The sequence below is a fragment of the Kryptolebias marmoratus genome, linkage group LG13, assembly GCF_001649575.2.
Source record: "Kryptolebias marmoratus isolate JLee-2015 linkage group LG13, ASM164957v2, whole genome shotgun sequence".
Taxonomy (NCBI): Eukaryota; Metazoa; Chordata; class Actinopteri; order Cyprinodontiformes; family Rivulidae; genus Kryptolebias; species Kryptolebias marmoratus.
In genome coordinates, this window is record NC_051442.1 from 17,543,471 (window position 1) to 17,565,407 (window position 21,937).

The following is a 21,937-nucleotide window of genomic DNA, read 5'->3' on the forward strand; positions in this document are numbered from 1 at the left end:
GGGGGGGTTGTTACGACCTGTAGCGCATCAAAACAGCAGAAATGGCTGCTTCCTTTGTTCCAGTACAGGACACCCCAAGTCACACAATGGACCCACAATACTGGCAACATAGTCAGACAAGTGTGTTAATGTATTAGGGTGGCCCTAAGCCTGCATCTTATCAGGTTTCAGTCCAATGCACAGGGGATGAGGGCGGGGACAAAAGGAAACCATGGAATTAATTGTCTTCTCTGCTCGGCATCTCATTTCAACACGGCAGAAGGTCCATTACAGGAGCAAGACAGTGATTAAACCTCAACAATAATCACTGTTGAGCTATGCCTTCATCCTCTGAGCTTCTTCAGCATCTCCTGCTTAATGACACCCAGTTATGACAATTCCACTCAGATGCAATAAAAGTTTTGATACAAGCAAAGCAATTTATGATATTTAATGTTGCATGGGCTGCAATGGTGAAATGAAACACAAGCAGGGAAGTAATTATGGTGTTTTAGGATTAATCTATTAATTAAAAAGACTGAGTAAGTTGCCAAGTCTTCCAAGTAAAAGTGTACTGAGCTGCCTTTTGATGCATAAAGTCTCAGATTGTTGTCGAGCAGCAGAGCACGAAAAAAAAAAAAAAAGAGAACAGGGAAGATAATAGTCAGAGGCAAAGAAAAGAGTAAGCACAGAGAGAACAAAACAAAGGTAAAAATATGACACAAGAAAAACTCAGACTGAAAAAGAGCTTCGTAGGTGAGAATGAATAAGAGAGGTTGAGTGAGCTCAAGAAGAAAATAGTGAGCAAAAACAGAAAAGAGACTTGGTGTGAGAAAGGAGTCTGAGAGGCATAAAAGTGGCAGTTGGGGGAGAGGAGATGGTTCATTTGTCACTGTCAGATCAGTTTGTTTCTCCTTCATAACTGCAAGGGCGAGATCTGGCCCACAACCCAGCCCCAGATCCTCTACGTTCCTAAGCCAAGCACCCCTCGCCATCTATCCTCCAACCTCTGCCAGCACCTAGTCTCGATGGAGAAGAGAATGCCCCCATGCTGCATGCACACATTGTTGTCTGCCTGTATGGGCATGCTCACTGAGCCTCATCAAATATAAGTCCCTGTAACAGTTGCAACCTATAGCCTCAAGTGAAATTCTTTTTTTTTCTAAACAACATTTACAACATTTGCGGGTTGTGCCCATGAAAAACCACCCTAAATGATATTTGCATTATTTTCTCCAGACCAAACTCTACAAATCCTGAAGCATACCCATAAAATTATCATCCTTTATTAAACTCACATTACGTACAGAGTACATTAAAGGATGGAGGTTTGATTTAGATCCTGATACAATACAGAGCAGCTGCTTACAGCCCAGCTTGACCATGGCCCTTTTTTTGTCTATATGGACCTCCTGCAATGAACCAGAGGCAGCATGCTGATATAGCACTCCTGGATGCATCACAGGCAGAATTCCACAAACTTTTATTGGCTGAGAGTCTACCTCAACCTGGGTCCTGTAATGAGTACCATAGCAGTGCTTCCTTAGTAGAAAAAAATAAAAATAAAAATCTCCCAGCTGGAGGTTAGAAAACACTTTCTTTGGCTCAGAAAGCAAAGTGCGGTTGGCAATCATATCGCATGTTTGCTCCCCTGTGGGTAATGTGCCTAAGCATCCTTCACCAAGTGTAATTAACCTGAACTGTTTGGGGTGTGTAGGTAAGTCTGCAATTACTGCACCTAACTGTGAGATGTTTCTGCTGCTCCTGCAGTTATCCGAGTTGTTTACGAATGATGGGAATGGTGTTGATTGTTTCCATAAGGATTCTATTCCTCACTTTGGAGTCTTTTGTTATTTTTTAAAGAGCTTCCTTCCGTCTTCCAGAAAACAATGTCTGAGCAACGGCATACCTCCATTTTCCTGCTTGTTGATACTCTTTATTCAAAACATTGTAGTTTACTGTGTAATGACCAATAAACAGACATTCAAGACACATGTCAATGCAAATTTGATTTATTACTATCAACAAAATATCCTAGAGATAGGATATTTGAACTGCAATGAAAAGGCCAGCTAGCTGATAACAAATAACACAAGTTGCATTCCTTTTCCTGCCTGACTTGTAGAATAACAAGAAATTTCGAAAAAAAAAAAAAAAAGTTAATATTTTAAGTTTCCTAAAACCCTAACGATATGTTCAAGAGAGCTGTTCTACTGGTGCACAGAAGCTGTAAAGTGATGAATATTACTCAAGGAAATAAAGAACTACTGCATTTGTATTTACATTTAAAATTAACTAATTGCCTAAATCACGTCGTGATGTTTGATGTGTCAAAATTTACTCTGGTGAGATGAAAACTGCTGTACATCATCACAATCTTTTCTACAAAATACAAGTTATTGCTGTTCAACTAATTAGGTAAAGCCTTTATAGGAAATTTGGATGTAGTCTTTGATTAACATACAAAATGCTGGGCACATCAAAATTAATGAGATTATTTCCTTTTTGACAGTTTTTTTTTTCCTTTCTCCCCCAGCTGTCTTTTCTCCCTATGAGCAGCAAAGTTTCTAATCACAGCTGTCATATTACTGTAGTCTTCACTCTATTCACTAACTTACAATGCATTTAAATTTTTTATTGATAACACTAAATTACTTACTCTCATAGCTGAGAAGAAAAGAATAAAATCAAGCCCATCAAGACCTTTTTTTTATAAAACTATTCTTTATTATTCTCACTTTCACAGCCAACCACAGGGGCTTGGACTACAATGAACACTTAGTCTTTTGTGCATCTCCTTAGAAACCTCATGGTCAATGAACAATGGAATACAAGAAACAAGAAAAGACCTTGGTGGCTACTGGAAAAGTAATGTGACATTTTAATCCCTGTTTTAATTTTCACAAGTTCTATTAACTAAAAAAATATTTCATCTGCAACTTCAATTGGCCCAAAGAGACAGTTTAGCTCAGTTCACTGCCATTTCCATGGTTTAGAACTGAAACAAAACAAATAAAAAAGAAATCCTACCTTTCAGCTTGATGTCACTCTAATTCTTGAAAAAAATGGTCAAGCAGGTGTTTCCAAGATAATAATAAAATAAAAGATTCTCGACCTCTGTAAATGTGTTTGAAAGGCCACAAATTGCCAATATTGGAATGACTGTAAAGCTCCATGAAAGAATAATTATTATCTTTTCAAATGGGCTTCCATAGAAAAGTTATTTGAACAACTTCAGTCTGGAAAAACACAGTTTAATTCTGACTTGATTGATGACCAAGACCAAAGAGGATTGTCATTAACGTAAAACAACAACAATCTCAGATTTGTCATAGTGATTCATGCAAATGACAATTTTTAATGTTTTACATCAACACCAATTTTGCAATATACAGATAATCCAGCAAAATATTATACTATCCCAGATGGAGGTGCTCCAGGCTGCACCTGAAGTGCTACTGGTAGCTGCTATTGCTATTTGTTCTATAAAATAAAAAAATAGAAAAATTAAAAAAAAATGCATTTTGATCTAAATAACCATGTAATCTGAAATTTACAGACATGTAAAGGTTTATAAAATTGTGATTGCATTAACCACAAAACCCTGCTTCAAAAGTCTTAGATTTCATTTTATGTTGACCTCATGGAAGTCATGCAATACCTACTGCTGTAAAACCACTGCTTCATGATTTTTTTTCTTTTTTTATGTTTGCTTGCTTGCTTGTTTGTTGTGAGAGGAAATATAGGTGGAAATATAAAAAAGTTACCAAAGTTTATTTTTCAACTTTTAATAAGACTTGTATTGTGGGAGCCAAAAAGAGTAGATTAATATGGGAACAGGTGGTCCTGCTCATACTTATGCCATAAGTTATGGGCTGTGTTGTAGCAACAAGAAACAAAGTGTGTGTGTCACGAGTAAATTAGAGGCTTGTGATTATCAAGAGGTCTATTTGTTTGCAGCTCTGTGTTAATTTGTGTGGCTCCTGGTAGACTGCTTCGGTTATTATTGAAATGAGCTTGTTGCACCTGTGCCCGTAGATCAGAGCAGTATTAGGGCCTCTCTGCAGAACTGGACAGTCTCTCAGGTGGCAAATCTCCAAAGCTGGAATGTCTCCCAAGCACTGGGTATACCAAAATCAGGATATATTTCCACTGACATTTTATTACAAATTTACATAGGCTAAAATCATTGGAAGGAAACCTGGGTCATTTTAGAGGAGGGTTACAGTATAACCCAACCATTCAAAAAAAAAAAAAAACATGCACCTAACATATTTAAAAGGAAAACCATAATAATAATAATAATACCTAGCTTTGTCCATGCATTAATACGTGTTTAAACCAGATGAAGTACAAAAGTACAACACATAAAATTACTGTAGCGATAATAAATATTGTCACCAAAACTCTGACAAAAAACCTAATAACATATAAAGTTAATTAAACCTATTCAATTTATTTCCACAACAGCTTGTCAGCTTGTGAAACGTTTCCAATATACTAATTAAAACCATTTATTATGCTGTGCTGAATGTGGCAAACCCTTGGTTTGACAGGTAGATATGATTGTGGCTTAAAACACATCTGCAGCTGATGACAACATTAGTAAATGTCAGGCAATTCTCCAAACAAACCTTTATTTTTGAAGGCATGTCACATCAGTCCTTCACTGCCTTTTCCTTATAAAGAAGTCCCAAAAATAGCAGCTTGAGGCCAAGTAAGTGCTTCACCTTTGGCTTGATTTAGGATTTAGAATTTAAAAGTCTATGAAAAATGTGTCTGCCTTTGGAAGATTTGGGTCAGGCTCATCAAACGTAATAAGCGGCACACTAATCACACGAGAGGCAGTACGCGGAAACCTCCCAGCTGTATGCAATTGTTCCAATCGAAGGAGGGTGAAAGAGCTCCCATTAGCTGGAGAACATGTTTGCACGGTTACAAAAGCCTGGGAGAAAATCTCAGCTGGGATCTGTTTATGCTCAATAATGGTTATGCTAATTTATATTTGTTGCAATACTTTACATTGTGTGCTGGTTATCTAACTGGAAAACTGCAGCAATATAACTATACATTGCAGCTGTCACCAAAGAACAATGATGACGAGTGATAAAGACCAACCATGCAGCGAAGTGAATAGCATGTGCCTCCAATAGGAAGCACTGCTTTTTTTCCTGATCTAATCCAACACTGAATATGTTTTCTAAGAAACACGTGGTTCCTTTAATGACAAATCAAATAAGTTTTATATTGTGTGTAACTGTGCACCTTTGTGGCTGGCTCGCCTTAAAGGTGTCTGTGGGCCGGAGCACTACCCTAATGGATCTTAATGGGTTTTATGGTGCGCTGCAGGATTCTAATGGGGTAGTATGTCTGAGGGGGGATGCTGCTCTCTGGCCCCCCTGGGCCCTGTCTAGGTTCCTAATGTGACCTGAAGAGAATAATACATAATGTCTTGGTGTTTGTCTAAGTAAGAGTTATAAAAAAAGTGAAGAATTTAGGAAAGATGTGGGGGCAGGGTTAGAATATGAAAGCAAAAGAAGCCCAGGAGTTACAGCAGTGAGGAAAAAAAATACTATGGCATATTATTGAGGGACACTTTGGTGCTAAGCTGCTTATTGATAAAAGCACTAATCTGCCTGGCAGAAGGTAAGGAGGCTGGGTTGTGTGGCGATATAATATCTTAGCTACAGGCAATGCCATCAGGGAAGCTGAGCCTCCACACAGCTTTACCTAAAGGAGTTATTTCATTTTATTTTATTTATTTTTTTACATAAAAGACTGAATTTGACCAAGCGTCTCTCACTGGGGCCTGAGGAGACATTGGAACAGATTATTGTGAACACATTTCATCAGACTTGATCGATAGGGAGAGACCATCACTCTTTAATATATGTATGGATCACTTGCATCACTTTAATTATTTCCCTTCTACATCAAAGAGCAAGTCAGCATTGCTGAACATTTTGATGGCATTAAAAGGGTTCATGGTTGGCAGGACTTGCTGCACAGAATGATAGAGTTCCCATTTAGCTGGGAGACTTTTTAGTCACAGGTCTGTAAACCCTCCTATCACTACAATGTTCAGCTATTACCATGCATTTAAAACATTTAGAAACTACATTATTGATGGGAAAATGAATGGAACTGAGATCATGAGGAAAAGTGACATTTCTGCTTTTAAAATTGGAATTTGCATCTGAAAACAGTGACAGCTCCCTATTTGTTAAAATATTCAAAATGCTCCACAAGCTTAAATATCATAAGCCACAAGGTCGAGACATTTACATTGGTTGCAGAGAGACTTTATCCTGCTGTTGAAATGTTAATCACCTTGTCGTGTTGCATCACTCCTTGTGTACGATGCCAGCAAAATCTGTTTAAACAACAGGCAAACTGTGTTAGCACACAACGTTGGCATATCCTCCAACTTTTGTATAGCCTTGCTTAAAAAATACAAATAAATTCTGCCATCTGCAGCAGAAAGTGTGATGGTACCTACAGATTTCAAATACTGATATTGTAAATGGATGTAAAAGGATTTCCAGATGAAAGTGTACAACTTAATTCAGTACATAGGGTTTTGCCTATTATCCACACTTGTCAATTCTTCATCAAGAGTTCTGGTGAAGTAATCTCAGAGGCCCAACTTGGATCATTCAGTTTAAGAGTGAGGCACAAATGAAATCAATCCTTTTGTCCGAGTTCAACGAATGGCTCGTTCATTAGGACAGGCTTCCTAATTGAAGTCATTTGCATTGCTTCTTTCTTTTTTGTTGTCCATGTTCAGATCGTTTTTTTTTTGTTGTTGTTTTTTTTTTCCCAAAGTGTTTGTATCGGGACATTCTCAATCTGTGCTTTCTATTTTTTCTGAGTAGTAATCAATTATTTTATTTTAAATGGTTTCCTGATGACTTAGATTTTATAATTTAAGTCAAATAAGTAAGTCAAGACTGGTTATAATATTATATTTTCTTCACCCTGCATTTAAACAAAGTGGAAGATGTATGAACAGCATTGCCTCCTACAAGTGTTGCTTTTTTGTCTTGAAAGCTTAAAAATATTCTTTACAAACACTGCTGGAACAAGTTTGTGGCTTTTATTGGTGTCACAACACAATATATAAACATGTCAAGTTGAATTTCAATTTGTGAATCGTTTTGATATGCTTTTATTTTACAATAAGGCTAATTTAGATTTTTCATTTAACCTTCCCATGGCCTTCGGGTTAAGTTTACCCAAAGTTACAAGGCCTTCTCTACCTCTCTTTCTCTCTTTTGAGGGCTTCAGGAGGGTTTAACCACATATTAAGAAACATCTTGTCAGATGTGCACTAAAGGCACTTAATATGAACGCAAGCCATATCTAATTTCACATTATCCATGGATTCAAACGTTTCAGCTAAATCACATTTAAATCTTTTCTCATTAACTACTTAAAACCTACAAATAAGCCAGGCATTCCAATGGTTTCCTGTGTAAAGCCAGAATTATGTATTTTGATGAATTTGACTTGACTCCCTCCAAGTTTTGACAGTTGATTGGCTTTTAAGTAATGAACATGTCCTGGGATGCAGCAGTCTTTTAAACTGTACAAGAAACAGAGAGCATCACAGCACCATGTGAGTGCCAAGAAATTCTAATTGTACTGAGTGTAGCAGGTGATGTATGCATCCAGTGTTTCGGCATAAACCTTGATTATTGAGCCGTGCCATCTTTTATAATGTGCAGAGCCAGATTGCAATACTGTCATCCATCTCTGTCTACTGTAACTCAAGGTAATGCACACATTCTCTAGTCTGGCATGATAGCCTACTTCAAAGAATGTCTGCAGATGTTATATGAATTATACCAGCCTCTGTTTCCACCTGCTTGGCACAATCATTAATCGCAACAAGCAGATACAGGGATGAAGATACGAATGGGCGAAGTTCAAGAATGTAAGACAGTATTCTGTGAATTTACAGACTGATGATTACTTAACTGGTAAAAATGCAGTAATTGTCAACATGATGAGATTGCTTTGGCTGGGGAAAATTAACTTGAAACTAGAATTTTTGTGCAATACCATATCCAGTTCTTGCACATATTAGGTTTTGTATAGATGAGATTACCTTTTTGGAGCAAAATATTTGGCCACACCTGACCATTACACCAACAGGGACTGTATGAGTCGGTCCCATTTTATTTTTCAATTTTTTTGGAAGGCTTTCCCCAAGATTTTGGAGTGTTTTTTTTTTTTGTTTGTTTGTTTGGCTTTTTTTTTTTTTTTTTTTTTTTTTTGTGAATTTGTGCACATTAATTCTGTAGAGTCTTGGCATTGTCCAAAACGGCTTGGTATCCTGAAGCATTAAGATTGCTATCACTAGTTAGAGGGCTAGACTAAACCCTGACTGAAACAACCCAATTCAACAATGACTTGCTATGACCAGATTATTTTGTCCACATAGTGTGTAAAACAAAGAACAATATTACTGATTTAACACCTACTGCAGCTCAACTTCTTTTTTTTTTTAAAGAGAAAACTTACTGCTTTCCAAAAATACTGCTGAAATTCAGTAGATGTAGTTTTTTGGGGGGTTTTTTGGATGAGCTGTGTTGTAGTGCCACTTTTAGTGACTGACTATTTCTGTCAGCAAGCTAAATAACTAAAAAGATGTCTGCTTGTCTGTCATGGGCTCACACAGGCTTGCCTGTTGGAGGTATACAGCAGTAGATCCAACTAGAAGGTCAAGGACAAACTTTGATTTGATGGAAGACATGAAGAAAAGTGAGTCAGTAAATCCCCTACAGTCAACCTAAATGCAGTATATGCAGTCACTTGGTGGATTACTGTAAAATTTGGGCTATAGTTTACTAATTACATCTATGGCTTACTCAAAACCCTAATCTGTGGACCAAAGCTATGGGGATTTGGTGAAAATTCTTCTATCTCCGTCTCCTTTTAAGACTTTGATTTGTCTACAATAGAGGTAGACTGATTAGGATTTTGATATGGCCAATAATCAGAAATCAAGGCAACCCATAACCAAAATATCAAGCCAATTAGTTTGCTTCCTTCCCTGGGATTTTTTGTGCATTGCACCCTATGGGATTTAAATAAACAACAATAGTTGCCTATGATTTCGTGATGTAGTTCCAGAGTCCAGTGCACATTAGTACACATTCATATTTCCATGCAACATTTATTTTAATTTGCTATGATTTGATAGCAGTTCCAAGCATAAAGTTACCCATACTTTCTCTCTAAAATAAACTTTTCCTAGCTGACCAAGTCAACATATAAAGCTCTGAAAAATAGAAATAAAGGTTTTGGGATTTTCCCTGGTAGATATGACACTGTTCTTTTTAGAAGTTAGCAAATAATTTTGGTCAACTGTTGTTCTGAAAAGAGCACTTGTGTGCTTCCCCTGCCACGAGAAGCACATTGACAAAAGGGCTTTGTGACAATATTAAGAAAACTGCCCACAGATGTACTTGCCTTTTAGTCATATTATTAGGTGTGACTAATGCATATTGTCCAAAAAAAGGGCAAAAACCAGCCTAATTAACTGCAAAATGAACAACTAATCTACCTCTATTCCTCAATTTGGACCTTAAATTACATTTTTTTATCAATCTCAAACATCTAAAGGATGAGTTCGCACTGGCAGATTGACACTACCATGATATCTGTGGCACAAGCTATGCATTCTTCTTAAACTTCTGTCCAGCAACTTGTAGAACAGCCAAAAATATCTTTAAAAATAACAATACTGCAGTAAAAACAAGTGAAGTTCTGCCTGATTTTACACAATTGAAGTCCTTATTTTGACAGTTTCACTTGCTGTATATGTTTTATTCTTATCCATACTCCCTTCTGTTAGTTGCACATGTAGTGCTTGTATATTGTCTATATTGTCCTAATTTAAAAGCTTTCATGAAAAAGAACAATGCACCTAACATTTAAAACATTTTTTTGTTTGTTTTTTTGACAACTAGTTACTTGTTTTTGATGTTGTTTTCAGTTTAAAAAGTTTTGAGTGAATGAGTTTTATATGTAAAAAATCCCAAATCATTTCAGCATACATGAAGAATATTTTAGGATGCTCTAACTTAATTATTGTCTTCCAGGGAGAAGTTGCCAGCTGAGTCTCTGTGTTCACCCATCCTAAACAAACAAAATTAAAAGAACACAATATTTAAATGCAATGCTTCAGCACTCAAAGAACCTCTGGGGTTCTGGGTCTTTGGCTTCATTTTTTTTTTTTTTTTTTTCAAGTAGTACAAAGTAAGACAGCATGGGAGCAGCACAAATGTTAACAATTCACAAGACACGAGCAGCTCAGAATTGCACTGCATGACATTTAGTGTTTTCTGTTACACAACACACAACTGGTGAATGACACTAAGCCTGCTGTTGTACTGACAATCAGTGTGAACCCATTGTTATCTGGTCCTCACTGATGTCTGAAAATATTCGTTGTCAAGATCTCGTCAAATTTGCATTGCATTTGCCTCACAAATGTATCTAGGAATTTATCTGTGCTCAGTTGTCTGACTTTCATCCACATCTCAGTGGCACCTACAGACACTCATCCATTGTGGCAACACATTTCTGTCATCCTCTCCTGTCTGCCTCCAATGCAGCTCATATGACCTCGTCACCTGTCTACTGAGGGGTGCTCCTAATCATCAATTAGTCCCAGTTTTCTGTAGAGGGCAGCTCACTGCAAGCCTTTGTTGTCTTTCTGCTATAGCAGTTTGACCAAATCTTCTTATAAATTTGTCTGTGACAGTGTCTTCCCAGCATTCCCCTTTTTGGCTGAAGCACCTGCTATCTGTATGTCAGGATCTTACCTGACTACCAGTTTTTTTGTTGTTGTCTAGCCTGTCTTTGTCCTCAGCTGAGTCCCTTTTCTTTCTTTCTTTCTTTCTTTCTTTTTTTTAAGCTGAAATTCTTTCACCTACTGGTGTCTGCATGTGAGGCCGACCGTTTGTGACAGTTACCTGAATGCTTAAAGTAAGATCTGGACATACAAAGGTGCAAGGAGCCCCAGTATTTATGGAAACTTGTAGGAGGAAAAAAAAACATGATATAAGAGGCGCTACAGCGGACAAGTCTGCTGTGTACACTATTTTAGATCTTCATGTTATGTGCTTGCTTCAATAACATATTCCACACTAAAAACAAGAAACAGAAAGAAATAAAAAAAACAGACTCAAACCTATGAAAGCTTCCTCCTTAGAATCTGCTCCTGTCATTTTTGTGACTGTGTTTGATCTAGCCATGCCCTCAAGGCTGGATCAAAGAAGCACACATCTATCGCTTGTAGCGCAGTCTTTCAGCATTCCTTTCAATGTCACATACATCAAATGATCTAAGACCAAAATGGTGCGTTTCTTTCACTAAGCCTTTTGGTTGGTGTTTTACATGCGCACATGGGGCTTTAAGTGAACACAAACAGTTGATTTTTTTCAGATGTGCTGAAACACTAAATGTTCAATTCCTGCCTTAACAAATGATAGTTCATAATTAAAGCAACAACCACCTAATGTATATTCAAATATACGTATGCGTTTGTAAGTTCTCAATGTTTAACAGCCTAAAATGCACACTGTGTAGGCAAATGTTGGAAAAAAAGGTAAAATGTGAAATGGCAGCACTACTGGAGGCTAAACAATACAGAGCAATTTTTCAGTATAATGCAGTGCCAAATGCATTGTACTGAATCACTCTTCACCACTATAGACCAGTAAGCAAAACATGCAATTCAGGCAGGGTAAATTACTCCAGCATTACCTCACTTTCATTCTATTCTTTTTTTTTTTTTGGATAATCAGCCAGGCCAAATATGTGCTGTACAAAGACCTATGTGTGTGTCTGCATGTGTGTCTCATCTCTGAAAAATACTGGAAGGCACACTAGAAATAGGAAAAGATAGGAAAAATAAGTCAGCTGCCCCCAGTGCTTACCCAGCTACTCTCTGAAACGTAGGTGACATATCTTCAATGATTTTTTTTTTTTTTAGGTTCCACCGGTCTTGAGTACAAGTGAAAGAGAATAATGTGTCACATTCTTGTAGAACAAGCGCAAATTTTGCCTCTGGCCTTGTCTGAAATACACCTCTGCTGACTTCAAACAGCTGTATTGAACTAAATTGGGCTAATCCCAGCTCAAAGGGATGCCTAAAGTTCACAAAGTGTGGGCCCTGCTTAACAAAGAAGCAGGTTAATTAAGAATCACACTGACTCACTCACTCTGCCCTGTCTCTTGCCACTGCATCGGCTGTGTAGGTAACCACAAACAGAATGGGGAGATGAACCAATAGCCCAGAGGAAGACCACACTTTTTCACTGTAGATGAATAAAACATTTTTAAATCGTGTGCATAGGGGTTGCATTACATACTTTCATGCAGTGATGATTGCCGTGGAGCACACAACCCTCAATGTTTCACACCAATCACTTCTCTCCCAATGTAAAATTCTCATTAAGTGCAGCATGACGAAAGGTGTCAGCTCTTGGACCCAAAAGGACTAATTATCAGCTCTAATGGCGAGAGTCACTGGTTTCTCCAGCAACCATACTGCAATATCACACATTCAAGGGTGACGAGAGGGTAAATAAGTGCAAACTGAAGACTTTTCTCTTGTGATAAAATGACAGTGTAGCACTACCTTTAGATTTCAAGGGCAGCAGCGTGAAGCAACTTTATTTTCAATAATTAAAGCAGACATCAAATAAAATAAGTTCAACAAAAAGCTTTGGTTCAAACGTACTTTGAACCAGCTTAGATTTGTAGCAGCCTAGAAAACGTGCTGCAAGTAAGAAAACATGTGCAGGAACGGGGCAGGCTGCAAATGACCAAAACATTCTTATCACTTTGATGACATGTGTGCTGAAACTTCTTATAACTCTAGCAAACAGACTACCAAACTACTGCTCCAGCAAGAAAAAAATAAAATAAAATAACTAGAAAAAATGCTTGAGCACACAAAGACAAACTTAGTTTTAGCTGTTCTGTGACTTTTAAAGTTGTTACATTATCACCAGTGATGTGAGTAAATCAGCAAAAAATGTCTCTGAAGTTGATTACGTTTCAAAACAAATGTTCCTTGATAAGCTCAAATTATGCTGAACCTTTAAAGTCTGACTTGTAGCCATGTGCCGTAGGCTCCACAGAGCTTGATATGCAACTCCAAAGAAAACGAAACAACGTTCTCTGTCAACAAGTAGTCATATTGCATTATCACATATGTGATAAGTTTGTTAAACAAAAATGTAAAATGTAATACATAGTTTTACCCACATGCTAAAACCAGAGTAGCATTTATAAAAAAATAATTTTCTTTAGCCATTGCTTAAAGTATCAGTTTTGAAAACTGACACTATTTAGTCATTTTTGTGTCCCCTTAAAATGATGAGCTCGAATTCATTATTAATAATAATCATTAATGTCTAGAGAAAATAAGAAGCAATTTAACAATGGAAAGATTCATTATTACTTAGAGTATTTGAGTCTACTTTGATTACTGGCACAGTGTATGAATGACTGTACAATATACATTTATTTGACATAGGAAATTGCCGTACATAATTACATTCCTTTGAAATCCACCTTCTCCCAGATGCAAATGTCTGCCCAGGCTCAATAACAAAACTGTGACACACACCTGAGAATGGTTCAACTTGCCAAGACCGTGAAGAAAATTCCCAATGTCCCCACTTTAATTACAATATTACCCGAACAGGTGCAGGCAGTATGAAAGCAACAGTAAAGACTGCAATTGAGATTCAGCAAAGCTAAGCTGCAACACCTTTTAAATGAGTCAAGCTTTTTTTTCATTGTCATTATTTTTTAAGTGTTGGTGGGCTCTAAATCAATTAAAATTATCTTTTCCCCCTCAAAAACTGCACTATAAACAAATAACAAGCATGTAGTGTGATTCTAAAGTGTTCTGACAAAGAACCTCATTGAATGGAGTCACTCTTTAGTGGTTTTTCACAGGCACATCATCTTCCTTTTCCGCCTGTGATGCAGTGGTGCTCCATTTGCAAAGAGGCTTTGACACAGTTAGCAAAGAAAGCACTGTCCATGGTGCTGAATTGCATTGGTTCTGGACAAATACAATACATGACAACCGTCAGTTACTACTGCAGTAAGGGGTTGGGAATGTCTATGTCTATGTTATGCATCTCCTAGTTCTATTATTTATACAGCCTTTTTTTTTCCTTTTGAAACAAGGATACTATACAAATGTTTTCATTTGCTTAGTTTTATCAAAAAAATCAATACATATATGGGTTTTGTTTTGGGGATTTATCCTCAGCTGCTTTCAGCTTCGTTGAGTGGAAGTGTGTCTCTCGTGCAACATTTTACCCCGGAAATGGCATTTCAGGAATTCTGCTCCTAAGTGGGTTAATCTAAAGCAATTAGAGGGCTGAATTTTTCTCTACGGAGCCTTGGGAGCAGATCAAAATGTTTTAAAATTGATGGCGGTACTGGTTCCTAGTGCACTGGGAAACAAAACAAAGAGTTGCTCTTGCACATATAGCTGGCATGTGCTTTGATAACACTGTGATCTAATTAGGACATCTTAAACATCTGTTGGGGCTTTGGCACCATCAACAAGCCTGTCTTGAGCATAAAGCATTTAGATATTCCACTATTCAGCCTCAGGCTAGCAACTTTTAGTAGGAGTTGCTTTTCAAAAATAAAAGTAAAAAGGTTCCCTGATCAAAAAATATAGACTAAGATGAAATGTATTTTATGTTAGGTAAATACGAGTATGTTTAAATAATTATTAGAATTTTAAGCCAATGCAATGTAATACATAGGTTACTATAGTTTACAAACCAATATGTCTTATACTGCAACTGTTAATGTGTGTGCATACTGATATGCAAACATTCATGCAAAGCTATCTCTGTGAACAAACGGATGTACACATTTACATGTCATTGACATATATTATTGTTTACAGTATTACACTTCTTGAATGCCTGTATTTTGCCAGTGTTTATAATATTACTAGGCTGTGAAATGTGTTATCATTCATGCAGCTCTAACTTTAACCTTATTTTATATTAAAGGCATGGCATTCCAAGAAGTAATATTGCTCGCCACATTTCCTGGTAGAATTTTAGATTAAGATTTTTTTTTTTTTAAAGAATAAAAAGGCTCTGTATCTGTTTGGTGAAACACTGAAAATAGGGTTGTGCAAAATTGCAAGATGTCACTCTCAGAGTATGTGTTGTGAATGACTCCTAGCTACTACCACTTCAAGTTTTAGCACAATTTTTAGCTCAACAGACAAGCAGAGTTGACACCAACAGTTATTGCCAATGTTTTAAGCAAAAGTCTTGTGTGATTTGTAGCACTTGGAGTGTGTTATGGATATGATGCTAAGTAACTACCACTACAGATTTTAGTTCAATATCTGTTAAATTGACTGAGTTATAGCCATTTCTGTGTTGACCAATGTCAATAAGCTGTGGTAGCCCTCTTGAATTGAACTGAATAAATTGCTGACACAGTTGTAAATGTACATACAAATAACACTTTTTGAAAGTTTCATTAAAAAACATCCTATGGTTCACAAGATATTTTGCTAATAGACAAACATCAACAATTAATGATAAAGTTTTAAGCAAAGATCTTTTTCAATGAGTAGTACTTGAATTATGTGTTGTGAATAGCTCACAGCTACAAGCTCACAGCTGTGGTTGAACCACACAAACGTTGGCACAATAGCTGTAAAACTGATTAAATTATAACCATTTTGTGTTTTCCAAGGTCTATTGCCTGTAGCGGCCATATTAAATTGAGTTGGCTCTAAAAGGGTATCACTTGCAGAAGCATAGCCTAGCATAGCATTAGATATTTACTGACAAACAGAGTTGAGTCCTAATATCAAATGGCTAAATTTTAAATGAAGATCTTGCACAATCTGTCAAATTCATCTCAGCTGCTAACACACCAAATTTTAGTTTAATATCTGTAAGTTTGACTGTGGTATAGTCATGTTTGCATTGGCTAAGGTCAGTTACTTCTGGCAGACATCTTGAACCAGACTCCAAAAGGTAATAAGCTGATTCCCAATGATTCATTTCAGAGAGCTTCTTTAAAGTGTGTTCAATTGTTCATGAGATATTATGCTAACATTACAGACAAACACACACACATAAACAGGCAAAACATTATCACCTTTGCTATTAGTGGTGGACAATAACAAGTGTAAAAAATCAAAGTTTAATACTAGTCAAATGTTGATAGCAATATTATGCGCATGTGTACACACTCAGATACACAGATGCATGCTACATCTTTGTGATAAGAACAATGTCTATTTTTAATAAACATGTATATAAATTCTACACAACAAAAGACCAGCTTCTGTAAGTTAAATGTCTTTAATTTGAGCTTCAGAACATTAGAGTGAAAGAATGGGGCTTAGAGTTATGCAGCTAATCAAAAGTTTGATTTAAATAAGCTCAAAATCTGTAAACAAGCAGTAATTTTTAGACAATAATGTCAAGACGCGCACTGTAGTTCAAGCTTAGACACCTGATCACATCCCAAATAAAAAGCCATTGTTGAGAGCAGCAGAGTTAATTAAAGCAAGGGCACGGCTCTGCATCTGTCACTTCACTTGGCAGCTCCTTTAATTATATATTTTGGTCAATCTGTTCTTCCTGATGTGAGAGGGTATGCCATACATGAGTCAACATCTGCTGAGGTATGTCACATGAGTTTCCGCATCTGTCTGTGTTGTCGCACGGACTGTCAATCACTCGGGCTGCGTCTCATACGCATTTATGTTATCATATTGAGAAACTTCATTTGAGATACTGTCAAGCTCTGAGAGCCTACAGCTGCTCTGCAGTCACAATTAATACCATTCCGCTAAGCAGCAATTCAGCGCACAAATGTCGAGATTGGCACTACACACAAAAAAGCCAGACACACCCTGTGGCTTGCAGTCATTTTTGTCCCTTATGCTGTCCGTCAAGCAGACAGTGGTGACTGTTCTCTAAACTGAGTCCACCCACAAAGGCTTGTGATCACCTAAGCTGTCAGCTAGCATCTGCTGAAACTACCAACCAGTCAACTGTGAGGCTGGCACCGAAGATATCTCCACAGAAAACGTGTCACCTACACATGTTCAGAACTCCACGACATGTTTTCCCCATCTATTTTTTGCTAATTTTAATTATTTTTTTTTTTTTTTACATTGCAAACATTATCGGCAAAGCCTTGGAGAGTGTCAGACTGTTTTGTACCTGTGACACTGCGATGTGGGAAGCATCTTGAAAGCTTGTGTCATCTCTCATGTTGGGTGAAAATAAAGCGTATATGTCAGTGTCAAACATTTTCTGGATGAAATAATGGCCATCCTTTGAATACCACTGCAGCGACATGAATATAGCACTGTTAGATCTAGTTGTTGTGTGATTTTGCAGCATCTCTGAAGTTCACTCGATGAACTTCAGAGTTGTCACTCATGTTGTGGTGCTAATCATACCCGGCATCTGAGACTGTGGTTGTTTGTTGTGCAAAAAGGCCCTGTGCTATGCTGTCTTTAGAGGTAGGGTTCCTTTGAAGTTATATGATGCAGATTTTACCTCCCACTAACACTGGGATGTGTGGCTGTTGTTATTTTGTTTTTTTGTTTGTTTTAGTATTTCTTTTTTTCTATTTTGTCTCATGCTGAATGAATGTTGAGCATATTATTCCTCGAAAAGAAAGATAAATTGGTTTCAAAAGCTAAAGTATGGCAGACTAAATGTAGGGGGGATCATGAAATCTGGACATCTTGCTGTACAAAAGCAGAGTACACTATTCAAGAATAATAGTTGTTTTCTATAATCCTTTCCTGCACACACATACACTAAAATGCATTTATATGTGTCTAGTCAAACATAAACACATGCACTGTTGCGAATGACATAGAAACCTAAAGACACACATGTTCTCTGTCCCTAGACTCTACATTTTGTGTGTTTGTAATCCCCTCTGAGTCTATTAATATTTCTGTTTCCATGGCAATTTGAGTCTTGCCAAATGTTGTGGAGATAAGAGGAGATAAGAGCATAAGGAGCAGGGAGATAAGAGCAAGTGACCTGCGGAGATCAGAGCACTAGAGGTCAGGCAGGAGAGCGGAAGTAAGTAACAGAAAAAATGGACCTCGCCTGCTCAACTGTACTGCCAAACAGATGGAAAAACACAGAATATGACAGGCCATCACAGTCCTCCAGGAGTACAACAAATGGACAAATACTCTCTGTGTCCAATTTTAACCCCCAGAAAAGTTACATGGGAGCAGAGCCGCATGTCACTACAGTCAATATCAAGAGAAATATTTTATACCATACTGCATCAGTAAGTACTTCATTTCCAAAACATTGCCTGTATCCCTATGTTTTTGATGACTGAAAATGCCATTTTATTTAAATTTAAAAATGACAAAAAATATTTTTTTCAAAACAAAGCATACAATACATTTCTGTTTTATTTATCATTTTAGGAGTAGATGTAGAGTTAAGACACTGAGAATAAAAATGAATGACAGTAACAAATTGCAATATGTTTTAAAGTATCATTTACCATTTTTACAACTCATTTATGCCGATTTGATAATATATGTCATGCAGATTATTAAAATGTGCTCATATGTTACTCTCATTTAAGTAAATCATCATAAATGACTGTAGCTGACTGAGAGCTGCTCTGTGTAAAATATGTTTTAAAACTACTGCACACAGTATGAACAATTATGTAGAGTTTTACTATCCCTCTTTATTACCTTTAAACAATGCATCACACTAATCATCCACTCCTCTAACAGACAATGTAGACAGGAGACACATTTTACTGATGCTAATTTTACCTGTTTGTTGTTATACTTGGGTTGATTGGTCTTGTAGCTGTAATCGGAGTACTGATCTGAGCCGGTTGAGTTGTCATCTCCTCCTGTTCCAACAAAAGTGTTGGCTGCAGGAAGGTCCTGGACAGCTTGGTGCTTCTGAGATGCTGAGGGGGATTGGGCTTGCAGCTGAATAGAAGGTAAGGGGGAATTGGAGCGGTAGTGTCTGCCTATATCAGGGCTTCCTGGTGAATACGTTAAGGGCAGGTGAATTCTGGGGCTGTCATTGACTCCATCAAGGTTAAACTTTAGACTCTTTTGAAGGCTGACCTCCTCCTCTTCCCCAAGTGGTTTGGGGGACTTCTGGGGTTTTCCTTTTCTTCCACGTTTGCCTTTGGCATTTTTTGGTGCCTGCTTGGGTGCATATAAGTCCTTTGTTTCCTTTTTTCCAGCTTGATAGCCACTTTTTGTCTCTCTTTGGATACGGTGACGAATAAACACCACGACCAAGATCAGCATTACCACTCCTGCCACTCCAGCTAGACTTCCAAACAAAATGTTACTGCGGTGTGCAGCAAAACCACTGTCAGGATCACCAGCAATGTCTCTATCCAGTGGAGTGTAAAGACTGTGTCCGACTAAGGCTTCCACTAAGCTGACATTTGAAATTGTTTCATTGACATATATGTGAACCAAAGCAGTAGCATGTCGTGGAGGTTTTCCCCTGTCGCTCACTCGCACCACTAGACGATGTAGTCCACCATGTTTGCGGGTCATTTCCTTGGCCAGAGTGATCTCTCCGCTAGAGGGGGAGATGCGAAATAAACTGTAAGGATTTCCTCCAGCAATATTGTACACCAGCTCTGCGTTAGGCCCACTGTCCTGGTCTTCAGCTTCTACTACCTCAACATGGCTGTCTGGTGAGGCTAGAGGTGACAGACGGCGAAAAGAGGAGTTGGAAGGCTTAGTGATCACAGGGTCGTTGTCATTTTCATCCAGTACATTGATGGTAACACCAACGTAGGAGGACCTGGGCGGTTCTCCTCCATCCACTGCTTTAAGACGAAATGTGTAGCTGCTTTCTTTCTCTCTGTCAAATGAGATGCTTGACAAAATAGTGCCTGTTCCATTTTGAACAACAAACTTCCCTCCATCAGGTTCTACAGAGAGATGAACTCGAGCATTCTCACCTTTGTCCATATCCTGAACTGTCACCATTCCAACCGGACTCAGGGGAGGCATGTTTTCCAAGACTGAAAAGCTGTAGCCACTAAGCATGAACTTGGGGTCATTGTCGTTGCGGTCAAGAACTTTTACTACAACTGTTGCTGTTCCTTTGTGAACAGGTGAGCCTTTATCAGCTGCGGTGACCCGGAACTCGTATCGTTCCTTGTGTTCACGATCTAGTGGGCTTCGAGCTCTTACTTCACCTGTGTTTGGGTCAATCTCAAACAAACCTTTGATGGATGAATCTGCCACAATATTATAGAGGAGTTCAGCATTAGTGCCACTGTCAGCATCAGAAGCAGTAACATCCAAAACCTTCTCGCCTGGCTGGTTTTCCTCGGCAAAATCTACTTCAAACAAAGTTGGGGAGAATATTGGGGAGTTGTCGTTTACATCAGTCACCTGCACCTTTAGGGAGTTTGTACTGGACAGCGCTGGGTTTCCAGAATCCACAGCAACAATTTCTACTCTGTAGTCCCTGACTCTTTCATAGTCTAGAGGAGTGGTTGTCTGTAGAAAATACTTCCTCTTGTTGTCAGCCGTAGAGTCGCTGGCAGGGCGAAGCTGAAAGGGCACATCACCTGCAACCACACAAGTAACCACGGCGTTCTCTCCTTCATCTTCGTCAGACACTTGCACCAAAGCAACAGCTGTCCCTACTGGCATGTCCTCTGAAATATTGGCCACTCCTTCACTGTGCGTCACAAGACCAATCCCACGAATCTCCACAGCTGGAGCGTTGTCATTTTGATCAGTCACCTCAATGGTTACAAATGTCTTGGAGCTTTTAGGTTGAGGACCCTTATCCCTCGCCACTACATAGAAGGACAAGCTGCTGATTTCCTCTCTGTCCAGTGGTCCTTTGACATAAATGATGCCAGTGGACCGATCGATTCGTAAGAGTTTTGGCACTGGGTCTACTGCTTGATGAAGGGTGTATTCAATTTCTCCATTAGGGCCCATATCAGAGTCATTTGCTTTGACCTACAAACAAAATAAAATATGTGGTTAAAGGCATGAATTAAATGCAACAAATTGGGGTTAGATCTAAACTAGTGTAAATAGATCGAAACTAGTGTAGAATATTTCCACTAATAATTGCTCTCTAAATGAATAAATAAATAGCTCAAGGGGTGGGTTGATTGCTTCAAAGCACAGCATGCACACATTATTTAGAAATATTTCTTTTTGTCTTGTCTCTCTTATGTTAATTCACCTTTAACAAAATGAGACATATGGTAGGATATTAGGGCTATAATTGTCTTAATGATAGTAAAGATTTCAAAACAATATGTTCTTTTTTTTCTACTGAACATCTTACGCCTACACTGACACTGTGTGATACTTTTACTTTTCTTCCACAAGTATAAAAGCACAAGAAGCAATAAGCAGTCTAATTAGGGGCAAAAAACATAATTTGCTAATATTGTTGTAGTATTTTTATTTAAACATGCATAAATCAAGAGAACGAAACACAAAAAACAAAACAAATGTAATTTGTTTCCCAAAATTTCATCTTTCTGCCCTCAAGAATAAACTCTTAACAATAACAAAGTAGCAAGGCTATTTTAACATATTAAAAAACAAAAGTAGGATAAAAATATCTTCAACTGGATTTATAGTTTCAAACCTAAACTTATAAGGATGTCTAAATCAGTGATTCCCAACTCCAGTCCTTGAGGAACGCTATCCTGCATGTTTTAGTTGTTTCTCTGCTCTTCAGCAGGTCCTCAAGTTCTGCAGAAGCCTGTTAATCACTCACTCACTCAAATCAGGTGTGTCAAAGCAGAGAAACAACTAAAACATGCAGGATAGTGTTCCTCGGGTACTGGAGTTGGGAGTCACTGGTCTTACTGATACTAAAAAGTCTTATAAACCTGTGGATAA

At 37.9% G+C, this 21,937-nt stretch overlaps 1 protein-coding gene across 1 annotated transcript in view; it reads right to left on the reverse strand.

Annotated features, from left to right (window-relative positions):
* pcdh1a (protocadherin 1a) overlaps positions 1 to 21,937 on the reverse strand; it is a 99,346-nt gene that overhangs the window by 67,203 nt on the left and 10,206 nt on the right. The window contains exon 3 of the mRNA XM_017412646.3: positions 18,848 to 21,034. Coding sequence (XP_017268135.1) covers positions 18,848 to 21,034 — 2,187 coding nt within the window. The remainder of the gene's footprint in view (positions 1 to 18,847; positions 21,035 to 21,937) is intronic.